Below are 18,022 nucleotides of genomic sequence, written 5' to 3'. Positions count from 1 at the left end.
GTTACCTGTAAGTGAAATATTTGCAGATGTTGAGCGGGAAATTAGATTTTTAGCATGTGTCCCTACTGTGAGCAAAGTATCAAAATCTCTCCTCTTTTTTCCCAGGGGTTGATGATGTCTTTGTTTTCGTCAACACCTACCGCCAAGCCACCCACCTCAAGGACCTGCGCCTGCGCATGATCCACACTATCCAGACAGCAGGGAAGGCCACCTTCTTCACTTCCCTGACCACGGCTGCAGCATATGCTGCCAACATCTTCTCTCAGGTACACAGTAGCTTTGGGATTTGGGGCTTTCTGTTTCTGCCGGAGGCCTTAGAGTGGGAAGCTGCTAGCACCATCTTTCTGCCCTCTCCTCCAGCACAGCAGCATGCTGGACTTGCTTGCCCTAGAGGGCTGTCCCTTGCCTGCTCTAAAGCAGTGGACACTCTCCCTGTATCAGCATCTAAGGCAATATTTCCAGTGCCACTGATCAGCTCAGCTCTGTACCTATCAGGTTTGCTACCATGACTGAGGTCAGCATGTGCTGTTCTCAGGTTCCTCCACGTATCTTCTCTGGCCTGCTGTCTCTCCAGGTCTCCTGCCCCAGTTGATCCCAACTCCGTGTTCTCTCTCTTCATGTAGATCCCAGCCGTGCATGACTTTGGACTCTTTATGTCGCTGATTGTGTCCTGCTGCTGGGTAGCTGTGCTTTTCACTATGCCAGCTGCTCTTGGAATATGGACCCTTTATGTGTCCCCACTAGAGAGCTCCTGCCAAACCAGGTGAGCCCTGGAGTCTCCTTGTGCGGGTGGGGAGTTGTTGTGGAACTTGTGGCTAAGGCAGCATGCATATCCCTACCCTATCCTCTCAGTTATCCTCATCCCCCTTAGGCAGCTTGGCTTCACTATTCCCTGTTAATGTCTAACAGAAGGGAAATTTAACTTCTGCCATTTCAGGCTGGAGCAAAATGAAAGGGCCGGGTCGCAGTCTTATTCCCCCTGGTGTTCATGCAGTAGCCAGACTCTGCAATGCTAATCATACCTCTTCATTGAATCACATGGAATATTGAAGCCGCTTGTGTCCTCAGAGCACTCACTGCACAGCTAAATCCTCAAGCTGTGGAGACACAGGCCCTGCAAGGCAGACAAATCAACATTGCTCCTGCCTGTGGGCACAAACGGTGCATGCAGATTTGTATTTGAAAGTCAGCACATTTCCTCTTCCCCTGCTCTTTAGCAGTGCAGATGACCTGGCCTGATTTAATTCATTAGCAGGGAGATGAACTGCTGAAACTCCCGTCACTCAGCGCCCAGTGTTCATGGCTCAGCCCTGCTCTGTGTATCCAGCCCAGCCTGCTACTGCTTTGCCGTAGCAGCTCAGCCCCTGACCTCTCAGCACTTAGCAATGGAAATTGCTCATGGCACTGCCTGTTGTCTTTCCAAGTAATTGGAGCAGGCTGTTGCTGCTCTCCTTGTCACTGAAGGAGCCCACTGGTAACACTTTGCAGAGTATGTGGCTTAAAACTCATGCCTTTGTCTCCTTCGCTGCTCCAATCCAGCTGTAGTCAGAAGTGTACCAAAAAGAGTGCCTTGCACCTGGCTGAAGATCTCTTCATTGCCTCGGAGGCCACCTCCAGAGCAGGCAGAGAGACGCTTCCCTATCTGGATGATGACATCCCACTGCTCAGTGTGGAGGAGGAGCCTGGTATGTGCCTGCTGTGTAGTGCCTTCAGGGGGACCTGTTCATCCTGCAGTTCTTCCTGTCCATGGCTCAGCTTCCCTACTTTTAAGCTGGAGAATAGTGCTGTCACAGGAGGCTGTAGGAGTCTTAACTCACTAATGGTTGTAAATTGCTTGGAGATCTTCAGTGGGTGTCGATAAAAGCTTTATTTGCTAATCCTCTTGGGTCTAATATGGGTTGTACTTTCTGTCTGGATTCAGTAATTGTGACATGGATGTAGCCACAAAACTTTTAGCCCATAGCACCAGTGAGTAAAGAAAGAGTTTTGCTCTCTTCCCTGCCATTCAGAACCCTACATTTGGGAAGCAGGTGAGAGGACACTTTGTTATTCTTCAGCATCACGCCTCAGAGCATCTCCTCTGTCATGGCAAGAAGAGGGCAATGACTTGCCTGAGACCACACAAGCAATCTAGAAAGAGAGCCCAGAAATTCCCTATCTCTTGTTAGCAGGAGATAATCCTAGCCCTGATTGAAGATAAGGGTGCTTACGTGGTCATGCTCTGTTGTACTTGGCTTTTAAAACTTGCTGGGATCTCTTCCTTTGAAAACCCACAATGGCAGTGGTCTGGGCAGTGAGCAGCCTTCAGGCCCAGCAGCAAACTGGAACTGGAGGCAAATGGATCAATGGCTGAAAGCCATCAACTCCACAGCAGTGGGCAGATCCCCCCCCGGCAGAGTAGGCTCTGAGCTGCCTTTGATGGGCAGACAACTAGGCTTTGGCACTGTGCTGCGAGAGCTGTCTCCTTAATATGCCAGAGCCACATGCAATGGTAATGTATGGAAATAACTCCTTCCCTTGGGCAAAGTAAACAGCAGGATGCTTTTCTCCAGGGGCACCTGGGCATCCGGTAACTTGTGAAGAAGCAAAGCAGCTTGTTCCAGTTGGTGACCAAGCATGGTTTGTGGGTCATTTGTACAGCATGCCAGGCACACGTTGACCCCACTACAGCAAGTGCCCACGGGAGGCAGGCTGCAGTCAGGAAGAGGTCAGCTGTGTGTAATTAGCTGCAAGACATAGTGGAGGAGAGGGACAAATTTTGCTTGGCCCAAGAAGCATGCAGTGTCCCTGTGACCATGTGGACACTGTTAGTGGGATCTGGCAGAGGAAGAATAGCCTGAAGCGTAGGCTTTGGAGTGAGATATGGATTTAGAAGTGTAGCTGTCACATGGCAGTGGCTTGACAAAGATGCTTCCTATGACATCCTGGGAAGTCACTGCCTCTGCCTGGGTCTTACTCCATCTCTTTAGCTTGAGTTATACAGGTTTGCAGAAGACTTTGTAAGGGAGAGCAGAAAGCTACGAGAGACACTCATGACACTGAGCACTGAGACTGCCTTTGATCTCTCTCTCTTTCTAGTCTCCCTGGAAATGGGGGATGTCCCCTTGGTATCTGTGATGCCAGAAAATCTACAGCTCCCTGCAGAGAAGTGCAACCGGGGTCACTTGATAACTCATCTGCAGGAGCTGCTGGAACACTGGGTGCTGTGGTCTGCAGTGAAGAGCAGATGGGTGATTGTGGGTAAGGAAGGAGGGGGGTATTCCATCTGCATGGGTATTAGAGAGCTTGACAGCATCTCAGTCAGTCTCCAAGCCTTGATTATTAGTGACAAGAGATTGAGAAAAGGGGCACAAAAGATGACTTCTTAGTCGGTGAAAGAGTGTCCCCAGAGCAGTCAATCCCTAAGGGAACTGCATGAGGAACTCTGAGACTTTTCCATCCCTCTCCTTTCACTTGGATTTGAAATGGCAGGTCCTGATGTGGGTATCCAGGCATGGGGCTCATTACAAAAAAGCCCAGCTGCCAGTGTGCTTTAGAGGCTGTTCCCTTTTTCCTTTTGAAAATACCATCTTTCTGCCACACCCCTGCTGTCTGAGTATGTCCTAAGTGCAAGATACACATAGCCTCCCACAAACTTACCTTGGGCTTTTTCTTGCAGGGCTCTTTCTCCTTGTTTTGCTTCTGTCCATATTCTTTGCTAGCCGCCTCCATCCAGCTAGCCGTGCTCCAGTCTTGTTCCGGCCAGACACTAACATCCAGGTGCTGCTAGACCTGAAATACAACCTGAGTGCTGAAGGCATCTCCTGCATTACCTGCTCAGGTGAGAGTGCTGGTCCCCAGACCACAGTGGGTGCAGCCTGGCCTAAGCCCTGGGCTGGAGGAGCTGAAATGTGAGGTAGAGGCCTACATCATTCAGGTATCTCATTGGACATTGGATGGAACCCATTGAAGGGAGGTGCACATTGGGAGTGGGATGGTTGACTTGCCTCTAGGAGTGGAGTATTTTGAAAAGCATTTCCTGCTTTAGCCAGGAACTGCCTGAGTGTTTCTGCTGGAGCAATTTCTTTATAGTTCATTAAAACTGACTACTCATAAGTGCTGGTCACTTGCCGGTGACCAGCTGGCGGTCTGTGGCTCTGTGTTCCCTGCTTAAGGTTTGGTGTTCAATAGCAGAGTCCGTGGTGTGTGCAGGGCTGGTAGGTCTCTTGTCATGCCACTCACTCCTTCCTCCCTGACTAACCTTATGGGACAGGTTTGTTTCAGGAAAAGCCCCACAGTTTGCAGAACAACATGCGAACCTCCTTGGAAAAAAAGAAGAGGGGCTCAGGGTCAACTTGGGGAAGCAAAGGGAGCATAAGTGATACAGGGCAGCAAGGTAAGTGAGGCACGATGACTCTGACCACATTTGGGTCCAGGGCCTAAGGGTCCACTAGAGTAAAAAATCATATGGTCTGAGTAGCTGATGGGAATAATTCTCTTCAGACTCTGCCCTGCTGAGCCTAGCTTGGTGCTGGATGTAATGGGCATCGTTACAATCCCACTTCCCCTGAATGCCTACTGTTCGCTAGGACATGGTACTATAATCCAGGTGGCAGTACAGTCTCGTGACAAATCCCTCTGGTCTGAGTACAGGGCTAGGAGCTCAGAACTTTTGTATTCCACTGCTGTGTCACAACCTTGTTGGCAGGCCATGAAGAGAGTAAATTCAGTCTGCTTTGCAGGGGATTTTGAGGATAAAAGAGTTATTGGGCCAGGTCCTGAGATGACATGAATCAATAAGCCATCAGGAATTACTGCAGCTCAGGATATATTTGTGAAAATCTTTGAAGGGTGTGCTGTGCTGCTAGAAGGCAGAGGCTGTGCCTGCTGCCCCAGAGGAGACAGCAGACCAGAAGAACCCTCCTTCGCTGCTGTCCATGTCTGTAGGATTTCCTGATTGAGAAGTACCACTAGCCTTCATGCCCTCTGTTGTTTTCTTCAGATCTCCAGGGGACTGTGTATATCTCCAAGTCCAGAAGCAAGGGAAGGCCAGCCATCTACAGATTCTCGCTCAATGCCAGTGTCCCTGCCCCCTGGCAGATGGTGTCACCGGGAGACGGGGAGGTGCCTTCATTCCAGGTGAGTCAGTCCAGGGTTGTTGGATCCCTCTATCAAGAGTGCAGCACTCAACAGGTGAGCACAAGAGCCTCCTCCTGTTTCTCCACGGGGTCCTAGGTATCTCAGGGTGAAATCTGCAGGGCATTGCAGTAAGGTAGCTAATGCAGAGGGCATTGTGCCTGGCATTGTTAGAGATCATGCCTCGCAGTGCCACAATACTTATCTGTTGCTCTTGCAATGTGACTGTCAGCAGTGGGAGCAGAAGAGTGGGTGTCTGTGGAGATCAGATGAGGCCTGGCATCATCAGCTGAGCTCATTCTGATAGAATCTGGTACTGAGGCAGCTGGATTCCTACTGCCTCTTTCTGTCTAGCCACAGACACAGGCAACACTGCTTGTGCACAGGCTATATTGGACATAAACACCCTCAGGAGGACTCATTTTCCAGATGGCCCTCACCCTGGACAGAGCAGCCTGTGCCACAGAGAAAGGGGGTGGTGAAGGCCCCCGTCCCACACTGGCCAACCCTGGGAAGGGGGCAGGCTGGGGGCTGGCTGGGTTTGTGCCTGCAGTGCTCATTCTGTGTGGCTGTGCCAGTGCTCAGGGAGGAGGGGAGTGTGTGATGCTAATGTGCAACAGGCTGCAACCCTGTGGAGTTAAGTGTCTGTTTTCATTAATCCATTGCTTAGGTGTATAGAGTGCCTTTCGGTAACTTCACCAGGAAGCTGACAGCTTGTGTGTCCACAGTAGGGCTGCTTAAGCAGACGAGCCCCAGGAAGTGGATGATGACCACCTTGTCCTGTGACACCAAGAGAGGCTGGAAGTTCGACTTCAGTTTCTACGTGGCCGCCAAGGAGCAGCAGCGAACACGGTAACCTTCCAAAACCCACTCGGGACCAGACAGCAAAACCAGCACAGCCGAGGGGCTGATAGGGGATGGCTAATGTCCAGTGCCAGTCCTGCCCTTAGTTGGTGACATCCATGGCCCATCTTTGCAAAGTTATTTTGCAGGCCCGTAACATCATTAATGTGCTAAAGGCTTGACAGGTACAGGACTGTGACTGGGGACTTCTTTGGGTGGCAAAAAGACATTGCTGATCATGGTCTTGCCCTTACCCACCTGAACTCTTGGGCTGAACAGGCAGCACAGAATATGCAATGTCTAGGGATCCAGGTCTGGAGTTGCTTGCCTTTTCCTTTCCTTCTGTCCCTGAGAGAGTCTGTTTCCACTTAATGCTTTGGACAAATCATCTTTACTACCTCTGGTCCCCTGTAACAAACTTTCTCTGCTGCACAGGAAACTGTATTTTGCCCAGTCGCACAAGCCCCCTTACCATGGCCGAGTGTGTGTGGCACCTCCTGGCTGTCTTCTCAGCTCTAGCCCAGATGGACCCACCAAAGGCATCCTTTATGTTCCCAGTGAGAAAGGTAAGCTGATGAGGACCTGTTCAGCCATGTCTGGCTGTCTGGGACAGAGAATTAGACCTTTTTTTGCTGCCTTCTGATGTAATCAAACTTTCTTCTGTATTTGACAGCAGCACCCAAAGCAAAGCTTTCAGCCACTTCTGGATTTAATCCTTGCATGAACACGGGCTGCGGGAAACCAGCAGTGCGGCCACTGGTAGACACGGGAGCCATGGTCTTTGTAGTGTTTGGTATCAGAGGTGTTAATCGCACAAGACGCCCAGACAACCACGTCATCGGAGACATGGTACACACATTCTGGTACACTGGATAGGTGTGCTCGGCGCTGCTGAGGGAAGGATGGTCTCCCTGAGTGGTGTTTAGTTAATCCCCACAGCCCAGGCAGCATGGTCCAGTGGTCTGGACAGGTGGAACAGCAGAGATGGTAGCATTGGGATGAGCCAAAAGTACATTTCTGTTTTAGCAAACTCACAAATAATGGAGATCAAGAAGCCCTTACTGAAATCACTTCAGACTTTTCAGAAAATCCCTTTCTGAGTGCAATATCTAACCTTCTAATTTTGAGTGTAAATCTGGCTTTCCTGAGGATTTTAGAAGCAAACCCATCTTGAGCTAAGTATGAAAATCTCAATACAAATTCAAGATCCAGGGAACTCATATTTTTCTGTAATTGTTTATCTTGTTATGAGATATAAACATGAAAAAACACAAATCAATTACTCCAGGGAAAGGTTACTAAATGTGAATTTTCCAGGAACAGCTTATCTCCCAGATCTGATCCTGTGACGCATTCACAGCTTTTCCCCAGCAAAATTATGCTTAGCTCTGGTCACTTGGCAGATGCACTTCAGCTTTCTGCTGTTCTTCTTGCCTTCTGATGTGGGGGCACTGTGCAAAATCAGCTTTTACCTCTTTCCTTCGGAGGGGGCAGTGTGAAATGCAGGCAGCGGAGTGGGTAGAAAGCTGGGTTTGCATGCTGGGCACTGCTGGGGATTCAGAGCTGCTCCTCAGGCAGACCCGAATGGTTTTGGGCATGGTATGGGGACTATTCATTTATCAGTGCTTCTGTTGTACTGCCTGACTCTCTTTTGGGTGGGTTGTATTTTTTTTTGGGACGGGGGTGGTGTAGCTTCTTCCTGAGTTGTCTGGTGAAACAAAGATGTCCAGTGGGTTTTTCCACTGTATAACCTGCAGTCTGTATAAGCTAGTCCCAGGCTGAGTAGCCAGGAGAGGACTCAGCTTCTGCCTTCTCGTGCCAGTTGCTGTGTGTGCCTCACGTGTGGTGTTCTTATTGTTGTGTCTCCTTGTGAAAGGGCAGCGTTATCTATGATGACAGCTTCGACCTCTTCAAAGAGATCGGCAACCTGTGCCGCCTCTGCAAAGCCATCGCCAGCAACACGGAACTGGTGAAGCCAGGAGGGGCTCAGTGCCTGCCCTCTGGTAGGTAGGATTAACGCCAGCCACAGAGTCCTTGGGGGGATGCCGGGTCCCTGGGTGGGGACTGGTTCTCACCCTTCAGTCTGAGGAGCGTGGCTGCTCAGGGCGTTTAAACTTTCAGATCCCAGCTTGATGAAGCAGGGAAAGGAAAGCAAGGCACCAGCCAATGCTAAATGCAGGCAGTGCAGGGAGGAGCGGTGTTTCCCAGCAGTCAGCTCTCCTGACCTGGCTACAGCACAGCTCTGCCTGTTTCCACCTGGCTTAAGTCACAGCTCCTACCTCCATGGGCCATTCACCCCATGCTTCCGTGTGTCGTGGCAACTGTTTTTGGGATGAGAAATACAGACTGAGTGGGACAAGAACATCAGACTCCTGTTCTGCAGCTTTGCTTGCAGCAGTGTTTGCTTGAGCTGGGGTTCTCAACAGCAAACCAGAAAGGGTGGCTCCTTCTTGCTGCCTCCTTCTCTTCCCAAGGCAGCTTTGCCCTTCTAGAACATGCCCCTGGTCACGCTTTCTGGGAGATGAGAAAGAAATGGTCTCTCTAACTCCAAAGACACTGGGCATATTCTTCAGGATTTAATCCAGTTAAGAACACAATTGCATCTGTTCTTTCCAGTCATGGGTATTGCTTGTAATACACTTACAATCTTTTGGATAAGTAAATATCGTCTTAGTAGCTCCTGAATAACCATCAAATCACACCTGGTCTTGTTGTGATGAGGCTACTCACTGGCTCTGTGGCTTCACATACCAAACCAGTGACTGTCTCTTCCAACTTCGGAGGTCAGAAGGTTGTGGAGCTGAGTCTATGAAGTGTATATTGACTTGAGGCCAAAAGCCAATCTCATGCCTGGAGAAAATCCCTGCCAGGCCAGGCAGAATTCCTCAGCGCTTGCGGTTTGTACTGCTTTGTGACAGCTGGGGACAAACAGCAGTGGTAGTGTCGTGTTCAGTGCTGGTGACACGGTGTCCTCTCAAGCTAGGAGCAGCTGAGGGCTCTGGTGCTGAGACATCAAGGGCTTTGGCAAGTCAGAGTTGCATGTGGAAGCAGCTGCTGGCTGACAAATGGGGCCTGCAACTTTCTCTTGTGGTTGTTTTTTTTTTTTTTTTTTTTTTTCCCTTGCTCCAGTGTGCTTCCTTTCCCTGTCCTGTCTTCCATCCCATGCTCTTTCTTTCTCACCAGGTTACAGCATCTCCGCCTTTCTGCAGATGTTGCACCCTGAGTGCAAGAACATCCCAGAGCCAAACCTGCTGCCCGGACAGCTCTCTCATGGGGCAGTGGGGGTGAAGGATGGGAAGGTGCAGTGGATCTCCATGGCGTTTGAATCGGTAAGCACGTGGTATCACCATCTATCCTTATGACAGTTTCTTCTTGTGAATTCTGGGGGTTTAGCTCTGCTCTCTGTGCACTGGCCACTTTCTAGTGCTTGGTAGTGTTTGTGCCTTGTTGCAGAGAGATGCCTGCACTCACAATTTGCTAGAAGTGGCTGCCCATGCCACAATTAGCTCTTACTGTGAGAGCTCAGGTGAAGAGCTGGTAGCAGATTTGCCCGTCTGCCACTGCCAGTCCTGCCTGGTGCTGCAACTCCAGCTGCCTTGTTCTCCCTCTTCCCTTGCCATGCATACCCTGCCCTGAAGAGCAGGACATAAGAATAACATCTTCATCTTCTTACAGACAACCTACAAAGGGACATCTTCCTTCCAGACGTATGCTGACTACCTGAAATGGGAGACGTTCCTGCAGCAGCAACTCCAGCTCTTCCCAGAGGGCTCTGCTCTCCGGAACGGTTTCCAGACCTGTGAGCACTGGAAGCAGATCTTCATGGAGATTATAGGCACGTGACTGTCATGTTTGTCTCCCTGAGGAGCCCATGCTCTCCAATATGTCTTCACAGCACACTCAGTCCCATCTGATGGCAACATGTTGTGTCTTCATTCCCTTACCATTGCTATGCAAACCCCTAAAGCCTGTTTCTGCCCCCAAATCCTAGGCAGAGGCCAGGGAAATAGAGAAGGGAGGGGCCTCTGCCCTGCTGATGTGAGAGGCAAGAAGGTGATCACCCACTTTCCACTCTGATCCTCCCCCTCCCATCTTCCCCAGTGTGAGTCCCTCCCTGCCTCCTTGCCAGCGGGGACACAGTGCCTTTCTCATGCCAGCTGTCACCTTCCAGGAGTCAAAATTAGCTGTCTTTTTTCTTCCAGGAGTGCAGAGTGCCCTGTACGGCCTCGTCCTCTCACTGGTTATTTGTGTGGCTGCAGTGGCGGTGTTTACCACTCACATCCTCCTCCTGCTGCCAGTGCTGCTCAGCATTTTAGGTAAAAACACCAGTTCCAATGTGTCAGGCTTTCCTTTTGTCTGAAATTGGTGGGTTGTGGCTCTGCTGAGTCTCTGGTGATTTGAACTGAATTGCCCTTACTCTGTGTAAACCCTTTTGGCTTTCCAGGAGCCAGTCCTGATATACCTAGGTGAACGGGAGAAACTCTCATCAAATGCACAGGAACCTCACTGGAAAAATAGATTTGTGTGTCTAATTCCCAGTGTGTTTTATCTACACAATCCCTTCTATTTGTTTAAATAAGGGTTTTAGCTACACAAATGCCATCCCTGCCTGTTATGTATAATAATGTGATTAAGTCCCACATGCTCTGAATAACAATTGCACTACTTCCCAAGGATCTGCACCATGGCTGCTGTTTCCAAGCAGTGGGAGATTTTAAAAGCTGAATATTTTAGCGGTTTTGTTAGTATTTGAAGCAAATTTGTAAATAGTTCCCTCTCCCTGGCTGGTGATTTGACGATATTGTGGACTAAGTGTGTTGCTAAACTTCTCAGTTTAAAAATCAAATCTATCATTTTAAAACCATTTAGTCTCCCACTCATGACTCACAAACACATCATTCTTGCCTTTAAGAAAAACCTGTGTATGTGCTCAGCCTCTGTGTAACGCCAACAAGCAGAACAAAGGGTCCTCTTTCCTGTAGCACCTGTGTGCACGCAGGCATACTTGCCTGGGCTTGGATTCATTTAGCAAGCATTAGCCTAGATGGGCATCAGTCTGTCAGTTTGACTAATATTTAATTGGGTGCTTCACTGTCCCCAGCAGGTCTGGTTGCCTTATTGAGTGGTCCATGTGGCCAGAGGAAGGTGAGGGAAGCGTTTGCCTCTGTGGGGAGGAGGCAGTGTGTACAAGACTCAGACTGGCTAGCATGCAGACCTGCAGGGCTATGATCCCAGACTCCCCAGTGACTGATTTGTATCAGTAGGCCTGGGCAGTAGTCCCAGAGCTCTTTAAATTTGTCTAACATTACCTTCTTCACACAGGGGTGGTCTGCTTGGTGGTGACAATCATGTACTGGTCTGGCTGGGAGATGGGAGCTGTGGAAGCCATTTCCCTCTCCATCCTCGTTGGTTCCTCTGTCGATTACTGTGTGCACTTGGTGGAGGGCTACCTGCTGGCAGGGGAAAACCTGCCGCTGCACCAGGCAGAGGTGAGCTCTTGTCTTCCTATGGCCTTGCATCCATTCCCCTCATGCCCTCCCGTGCCACTTGGCTGGGATGCAGGACCTAAGGTGTGATGGGAAGGGGGGATGCGTCATGCCTGGGGTGCTTGCTGCTTGTCCAGCTGACTGCTCAGAGACTCATGTGAGCTTGTGTACGCGAGTCCAGTAAACCCAGCTGAGGGTTCAACCCACATGGTTATCCCTTTCTTACTGGCCACAGCTGTGTCCAAAGCAATCCCTTTTCATGTCCCAGTGAAGACAGTCTTGTGCTGGAATGGCCCCACACTCATTCTGTAACCTCTGCAAATTGCTTAGCTGTGCTGTGCTGGACCTCAAGGTCTTTTCTAGCCTTGTTAACATCTTTTGTCACTTTGGGAAGACGGACACCACAAAAGCTTGAGGATCTCTCCCAGGTATAGTGTCTGCATGCGGAGCCTCTGTTGTGCAGGCCCAGCAGTCAGTCTGATGTGGCTGAAAGGGTGCACAAAATCCAGCAGACTTTGCCTCTACTGGCTTATAACCTCATGGCTGTTTGCCCGGTGTGCGGAGAGCCTGCGCGAACTGTCCGATCTGCACTCACGCAGCATCTTTGTCCTGGACCGGGACCCTATGAGCTAAGCCACTCTCCCAAAGGCTAAAATGTTAGTGCAGCCCCGTGTGCTTGTCCCCACTCCCCCTTAACACTGCTGTCCCTTCTGCCAGGACCCCACAGCGTGCCGCCAGTGGAGGACGATTGAAGCAGTCCGTCATGTAGGTGTAGCAATTGTCTCGAGCGCCGTCACCACAGTGATTGCCACCGTCCCGCTGTTCTTCTGCATCATTGCCCCTTTTGCAAAGTTTGGGAAGATTGTGGCCCTCAACACAGGAGTCTCCATCCTGTACACACTAACTGTGAGCACAGCCCTGCTGAGCATCATGGGGCCTGGCACCTTCATCCGCAGCAGGACTTCGTGCCTCAAGGCTGTGGTGGGGGTGCTTCTTGCTGGCCTGCTGGGGCTGTGCATCTGTGTCGCCCTGCTGAAGAGCGGATTTAAGATCCCGCTCCCTAATGGGACAGCCCTGTAGACCCTATGCCAAGAGCCAAATGCTCTGTCCTCTTGCTCCCTTTCTTTTTTCTTTTTTTTTAAAGGATATTTTTTGTAAGAAAAAAAAAGAGGAAAAAAATCCCCTTTTTCCAGAGGTTTTTCAACTCCAGATGCACTTTATTTTCTAATGGGTTTTGCTCTAAACTTGTATTTATTTTGGATAGTGATGGATGGATGATGGACAGTGAGGGCTGCCCAGGGAATAGCTCAGCCCATGAGTAGGAGGGGAGGAGGTCTCCTTCTCTCAATTTTCTTTCTGCTTTTCTTTTATTCTTCTCTTTGGTTTTGGTGGGTTTTTCTTGTGATTTTGTTTTTTTGGTTTTTTTAATGAACAGAGTTTTCTGGAACCGCAAAGCTTAAAGGGGAGAAGTTGGGAAGGCCATCTGATCCCTTCTGAAACCCTTCCCTCTGTCCTTCCCCTCCCCTTGGCCAGGGTTAGCATTGCAACGAAGGCTCAAGGTGATGTCCTACCCCCGCACCAAGCCTGTGTCTCATTACCTGAGCCTTCAAAAACAGGAGTGATCTGTTGGACAGGCCCGGGAAATAGTGTTGTCTGGACCCCTTCGCTGTGCCCTGTACCCAAGCTAGACCAGCAGCGAACTCGCTGCATGGGAGCTCGTGTGAGTGTCATTGTGGGATCCAAACTAGAGATGTTGAGTGGCACCACCTGCAGTGTCCCGCTTTTGTCATTAGTGGAGGGCATCAGGACGCATGGCTTTCCCCTTCTTTCTGAAGGGACAGAGCACCTTTTGCTGGGATCTCTTGGGTCTGTGAACAGCCATCAGGAATGCAATCGTTGCCCTCAGCAGTCTCAGTAGTGAGGCCAAGGCAGTATGGATGCCCAGTCCCGCCTCCTGCTCAGTGTGTGACCTCACCAGTCGTTGCTTCTGCTCTTCATGGCAGAGAGAAATCAGACAGTCTTGAGGTCCCTGCAGAGCCTTTTGCTCATGGCAATCAGTTCTTAGCTAACCGCTGGGGCCAGGTACAGCCCATATGTGGCGGCATGCACGAAGAAACAGTGGTGCATCCTCTGTGGCAGCTTGGAGACACCCTCCATTGTGGAGACATGAGAACAGCGGAGCTTCAGCCCCCGGCTGCTGTCTGCTCAGAGCAGATGGTTTATATTAAAGTAAAATGAAATCACAAACTGGTGCCATTAACAAGTACATTTTAAGCATCACTGATTCTATCATATTTTTAAAATTGAAATAGCTAAGTGTGTGCATTGATATGTGACACATCTGGTCCTTGGCAGAAGGGGAGGGGTCTGGCCCAGTGGGAGATGCATTAAATGTTATTTACAGGGATGCCAATAGAGAGGGGCGGCCAGAAAGAAGGTTGACTCCATTTGTTTGCAGATACCATGTCCCTGGTGGCTTTGTGTTTTCTGTCTGGATTGACCCCCTTTTTAAGATGGAAATTGCAGGAAGCCCATCCCTGTTGCGAGCCAGTTTCAGGGGACTGTGCTGCTGAGACAGACCAGCAGCTGCTTCTGCTTAGCTCAGTGTATCCCCGCTCTGGTCCCTGCCAGTCTTAGACCTTCACATCGTGTTATCCCTGTGAAACTGGATCAAATGTTTGTTCCTAAAGTAGGTTCCCCAAGGTGTCAGCTGGAGAGAGGAGTGACAGGACAGGACTCTTGTTGATGCCAGGGGAAAGCCAGAGCAATCCCGCTGCAGGCAGCGGGAGTGGTGAGAGTATGAGCAGAATAGACCTGGTTTCTTCCTCGCCATCCCACAGTGCAGCTGAGTTACCCGCTTCTGCAAAATGTTAAACGTTCCTTGGCACCTACCTCTGATCTGCACCAGTTCCTTTGTAATGAACCACATGCCCATGAATAAATGGTTCTGGAAAGGGTTTTTGACTGTCCTTAAGCTGTGCTGTTTTGATGGCTGCTGTGCACAGTTCAGCCCCAACATTGGACTGTAAGCCATATCTGTTCTCCAAATTTAATGACTAGTGGTGCCCTGAGCACTCCTAAGTGGCAGTGAGCGGAGAGGACAGTGTGCTGATGATATACAGCCCCTTGAGACCCATGGGGCTGTGTGGGTGCTGCAGGGGAGAGCAAGGTAGCCCTAGTGCTCTGGCTGGTGGCTTGACCTGAATTTAGCTAATGCTTCAAAGTCCTTGGAGTGATTAAAGCTGATGGATATTTTCAGGTCACCAGACAAGAGAATAAGGTACTGAGTGCACCCTTAGAGGAAGTTTCTCCTTCTATGAGCATAAAGAAACCTTGAAAGGTCGTTAAGACAAGGCATAGATGTGCTTTGATTCCTGCAAAATTTAAAGCTCATTTAAGCCCCTGGAGTCCTATGTTTGCACTCACTATAAAGAAGCTATATAAGCCCCACCACCTCCAGAGTGACTCTGGACACACCATGCTGGCACCATTCATTCAGCCACTCTTGGAAGGCAAAGATTAATTTCAAAGTAGTGGAAAACCTTTTATGTCTCTTGGGTCTGAGCTGGCGGTGTCTGATCTGCAGACAAAAATAACAAGAGTTCTTGGCACCTGGCAGGATCTGTCCTGTTTTCTGGAGCAGGCAGGGGAAAGCACAAGCTGTCATTTTCCCTCCTCCTCTCTGGCCAGCCCAGGAGCACTCCGTGCAGAAGGGCTGGCTGGTACTAGCAGGAGCAGGGCATCACCTTGCCCTTGTTTGCCCAAGGTGATACTGAGAGAGGAATGGCTGAAGTGAATCAGAAAGGAAAATGAGAGACTGAGATACATGCAGAGCTGTAGCAGGTGATTCACAAAGGCATATTGAGGAGATTGTGCCCCTCCAGCAAGGAAACTGAGGCATGCGGAGGAGGAGGAACTTATTCCAGACCGTAGTAGGATGGCAGAAGAGCCAGGAGACGATCCCAGATGGTGCTTTTCACTGCAAGGACCCACTGGATGTTGGTAAGCTGACAACTTGATTAAACATAGTCATGATACTTGTCTTAAGATCTAACTAGACATTTGCCCCATCACCATTTCACTCTGCACAGCTCTGTGGTCAGGGTGGCTGGTGCTTCCTCCATGTGCTGCAGATTGAAAGAGGCTTAGAGGTGGGGCACAGCCTTCCACAAAATGCTTACAACACTCATCTCCCCAGGCAGCTGTGGAGACAATAAATCAGTAGCAGATGTGTACATCCATCTCTATGTAGGGAGCATCCTCCTCGGCATTAGAAAATATTCGTAAAATTATAGAGGTAAGAAAACGGATGGGTTTATCTGAGCAAATGCGAAGGTGGGGCTGACAGCCCTGATGGGAGTCAGTGTTCCGAGGCAGATGCTCGTAGCAATAAAATGCAAGACCTCACCTGTCTGGCACTGTTCTGGGAGCAGATGCTCACCCTAAATTAATTCCTCCCACATCTCTGCCTATCTTCTTTCTCTGATGACTCCTCTGTTTCCCAGACCATCTCTTGGGCCCTATCGTCTTGCTGAGCAAGGTTCAGCCTTCTCCTTGATAGCTGCTCATGCCTAAGGTGCTCACAGAGTCTGGACTAAAAGTGGCTGGAGATTGTCTCAGGGAGAATTTCTCAAACAGAGGAATCCAGGGAGTTAAAATGCTTCACACGAAGCTGTTAGTTTTGATGTTTTTAAACAGTAGAACACAGCACACCAGCCTTACTTGGAATAGAATGCTCCCATTTCCCATTTCAAAACAGTCTTGCTGTAGTTAAAAAGAAATGTACAAGAGTTTTCAATTACAGCAGTTTCTGTTAACTGCCCACTCCTTTATTTCTAGTAAATCCTGGTTTGAGGGTTACATTCTGAAAAGTTGATGTTAATGTTTCAGGATGGGGGTCATTCTGAAACTCTTCAGTCTCCCGCAAAACGGAGCGGGTCCTGTCCTGCCCAGAAGTCTCTCCCTGGCAGCCCAGGGCAGTCGCAGAAGGGCACCGCTTTCCAGTGTTGAAGCACTGTCATATATGCACCATGCAGTGGTGGTGCTGCTCCTCGCCTTCAGTGGAGCTGCTGAGTGGGTTTAAGGCTCCCCATGGCTGTGGACACTCGGGAGAGAGTCTCTGCTCACAACAGCCCTATTGAAATCAGCTTTGGAGCGAGGAGGAACAGAGCTGATGTGATTTGCAAAGATCAGTGTCAGAGGAAGGGATAGACCCAGGTCTTCTCACTCTGTTTTCTTATGTTGTGGTGCCTTTTGAGGTGTTGGGCTCACAAGGGATCTCTACAGGCGACTGGGGAGCATCAGGTTTGGCCACTGACCTCAGCAATTCCAGAGGCTGCAGATACTGAAAGGGGATCAGTGACTGAGCTGGACTGTGCTTCTCGATCCCTGATGGATCTGAAACTATGCCAGAGCAAAGCCAGCCTGAGAAGTGTCCCCCAGGAGAAGGACATGTGTCATGCTTAGAGGGTTACTGGACCACTGATAATGGTAGTCTGCATGCAGTGGTCACCAGAGACCCCGGCTTTGTCTCCACTGGAGCAAACTGGGATGTTGCTATATGTCACAGCATCTAATTTTTTTAGCTTGTCCTGCACTGAGTTTTCTAACCAGAGCAGCCTGCCCTCCTGGAAGGTTATAAAAGGCTTTTATTTAACCCTGTGACATGTATAAATCCTCCCACACTGTCCACCAAGGAAGCTGTGCTGACTGATTTGCAGCCAGGCAGGACAAACTCACAGTCTCTTAGTTATTTCTTCCGCAATCACTCCTCACCCCAGATAGCATGCAAGCCATAGTTCACAGGTTACGCTTTTTCCAAGGCCTCCACTAACTGCTCTGCCCTGGCTCAGTGCCCAGGGTCCTGCAGCTAAAAGTCGTTCAAGGCCCGTCTCCATCCCGAGGATGTAGTTGTCGGGCTGTTCGGCTTTCTCCCCACCGCTCCTCCTTTGGGCAGTTGCTGCAGGGGTTGGGAGGGCGACGGCCAGGACCAGAGGCAGAGCAACAAGCAGCTGAGCAGAAAGGTTTGCAGGGGGAAGCAGAAGAGAATAAATGGGAGGGAGGATGGTTCAAAACCCAAGGGGAGAAGAGGTGTGAGCACCCCAAGGAGGGAGGGCACTGCTGTTTCTCCACGTCGTGTGCAGACCTTAGAGTGTCGGTTCTCAGAGTGATGTAGCACAATTCCTGATGTAATATACGCGTGTTACTTTTGTAAGTCACCTCCTACCCTCACTATTTTCAGTGTTCCTTGATTTTTGGAGACTGTTGTAAATAAAAAATTTTGACATTCGCACGTTTGGATCCTTCACTCATCCCTGTGTCACTGTTGCATGTAAGCATGGTGCTGGCCAGCGTGGCACTGGCGTTATGTGTTGTGTGTGTTAGTAAAGCACAGCACTGGTTCCCAATGGGCACAGGATTGCTCCTGCTGCTGAAATCAGGCCCCTTGAAGCCAACCTGCCACATCCAGGAAAGATGACAGTCCAGAAAAGCCAGCTCAGGATCCCACGCAGGTGCGCAAGAGGGCCAGCTGGAGCGGGAGCTTTAGCCAAGTTTTGTGCAGGCCTTTTACTCCTCCA

The 18,022-nt window shown here is 49.9% G+C and overlaps 1 protein-coding gene across 6 annotated transcripts in view; it reads left to right on the top strand.

Annotated features, from left to right (window-relative positions):
• DISP3 (dispatched RND transporter family member 3) overlaps positions 1-17,733 on the top strand; it is a 43,131-nt gene extending 25,398 nt beyond the window's left edge. For 4 of the 6 annotated variants that reach the window (XM_063353705.1, XM_063353704.1, XM_063353702.1 and 1 more), the window contains 16 exons: positions 106-266; positions 624-763; positions 1,540-1,685; positions 3,079-3,240; positions 3,659-3,820; positions 4,253-4,375; positions 4,982-5,118; positions 5,786-5,967; positions 6,394-6,524; positions 6,632-6,807; positions 7,835-7,961; positions 9,142-9,287; positions 9,634-9,793; positions 10,161-10,274; positions 11,281-11,447; positions 12,162-17,733. In XM_063353705.1, coding sequence (XP_063209775.1) covers positions 106-266; positions 624-763; positions 1,540-1,685; positions 3,079-3,240; positions 3,659-3,820; positions 4,253-4,375; positions 4,982-5,118; positions 5,786-5,967; positions 6,394-6,524; positions 6,632-6,807; positions 7,835-7,961; positions 9,142-9,287; positions 9,634-9,793; positions 10,161-10,274; positions 11,281-11,447; positions 12,162-12,524 — 2,597 coding nt within the window. In that variant the 3' untranslated portion in view covers positions 12,525-17,733. The remainder of the gene's footprint in view (positions 1-105; positions 267-623; positions 764-1,539; positions 1,686-3,078; positions 3,241-3,658; positions 3,821-4,252; positions 4,376-4,981; positions 5,119-5,785; positions 5,968-6,393; positions 6,525-6,631; positions 6,808-7,834; positions 7,962-9,141; positions 9,288-9,633; positions 9,794-10,160; positions 10,275-11,280; positions 11,448-12,161) is intronic. The other 2 variants (XR_010073488.1, XM_063353703.1) reach the window with 2 other exon arrangements.
• Positions 17,734-18,022: the final 289 nt, after the last annotated feature.

Source organism: Chroicocephalus ridibundus, chromosome 16 (assembly GCF_963924245.1).
Source record: "Chroicocephalus ridibundus chromosome 16, bChrRid1.1, whole genome shotgun sequence".
NCBI lineage: Eukaryota > Metazoa > Chordata > Aves > Charadriiformes > Laridae > Chroicocephalus > Chroicocephalus ridibundus.
Note: the sequence above shows the minus strand (reverse complement) of the source record. Positions and strands in the feature narration are given on the sequence as shown.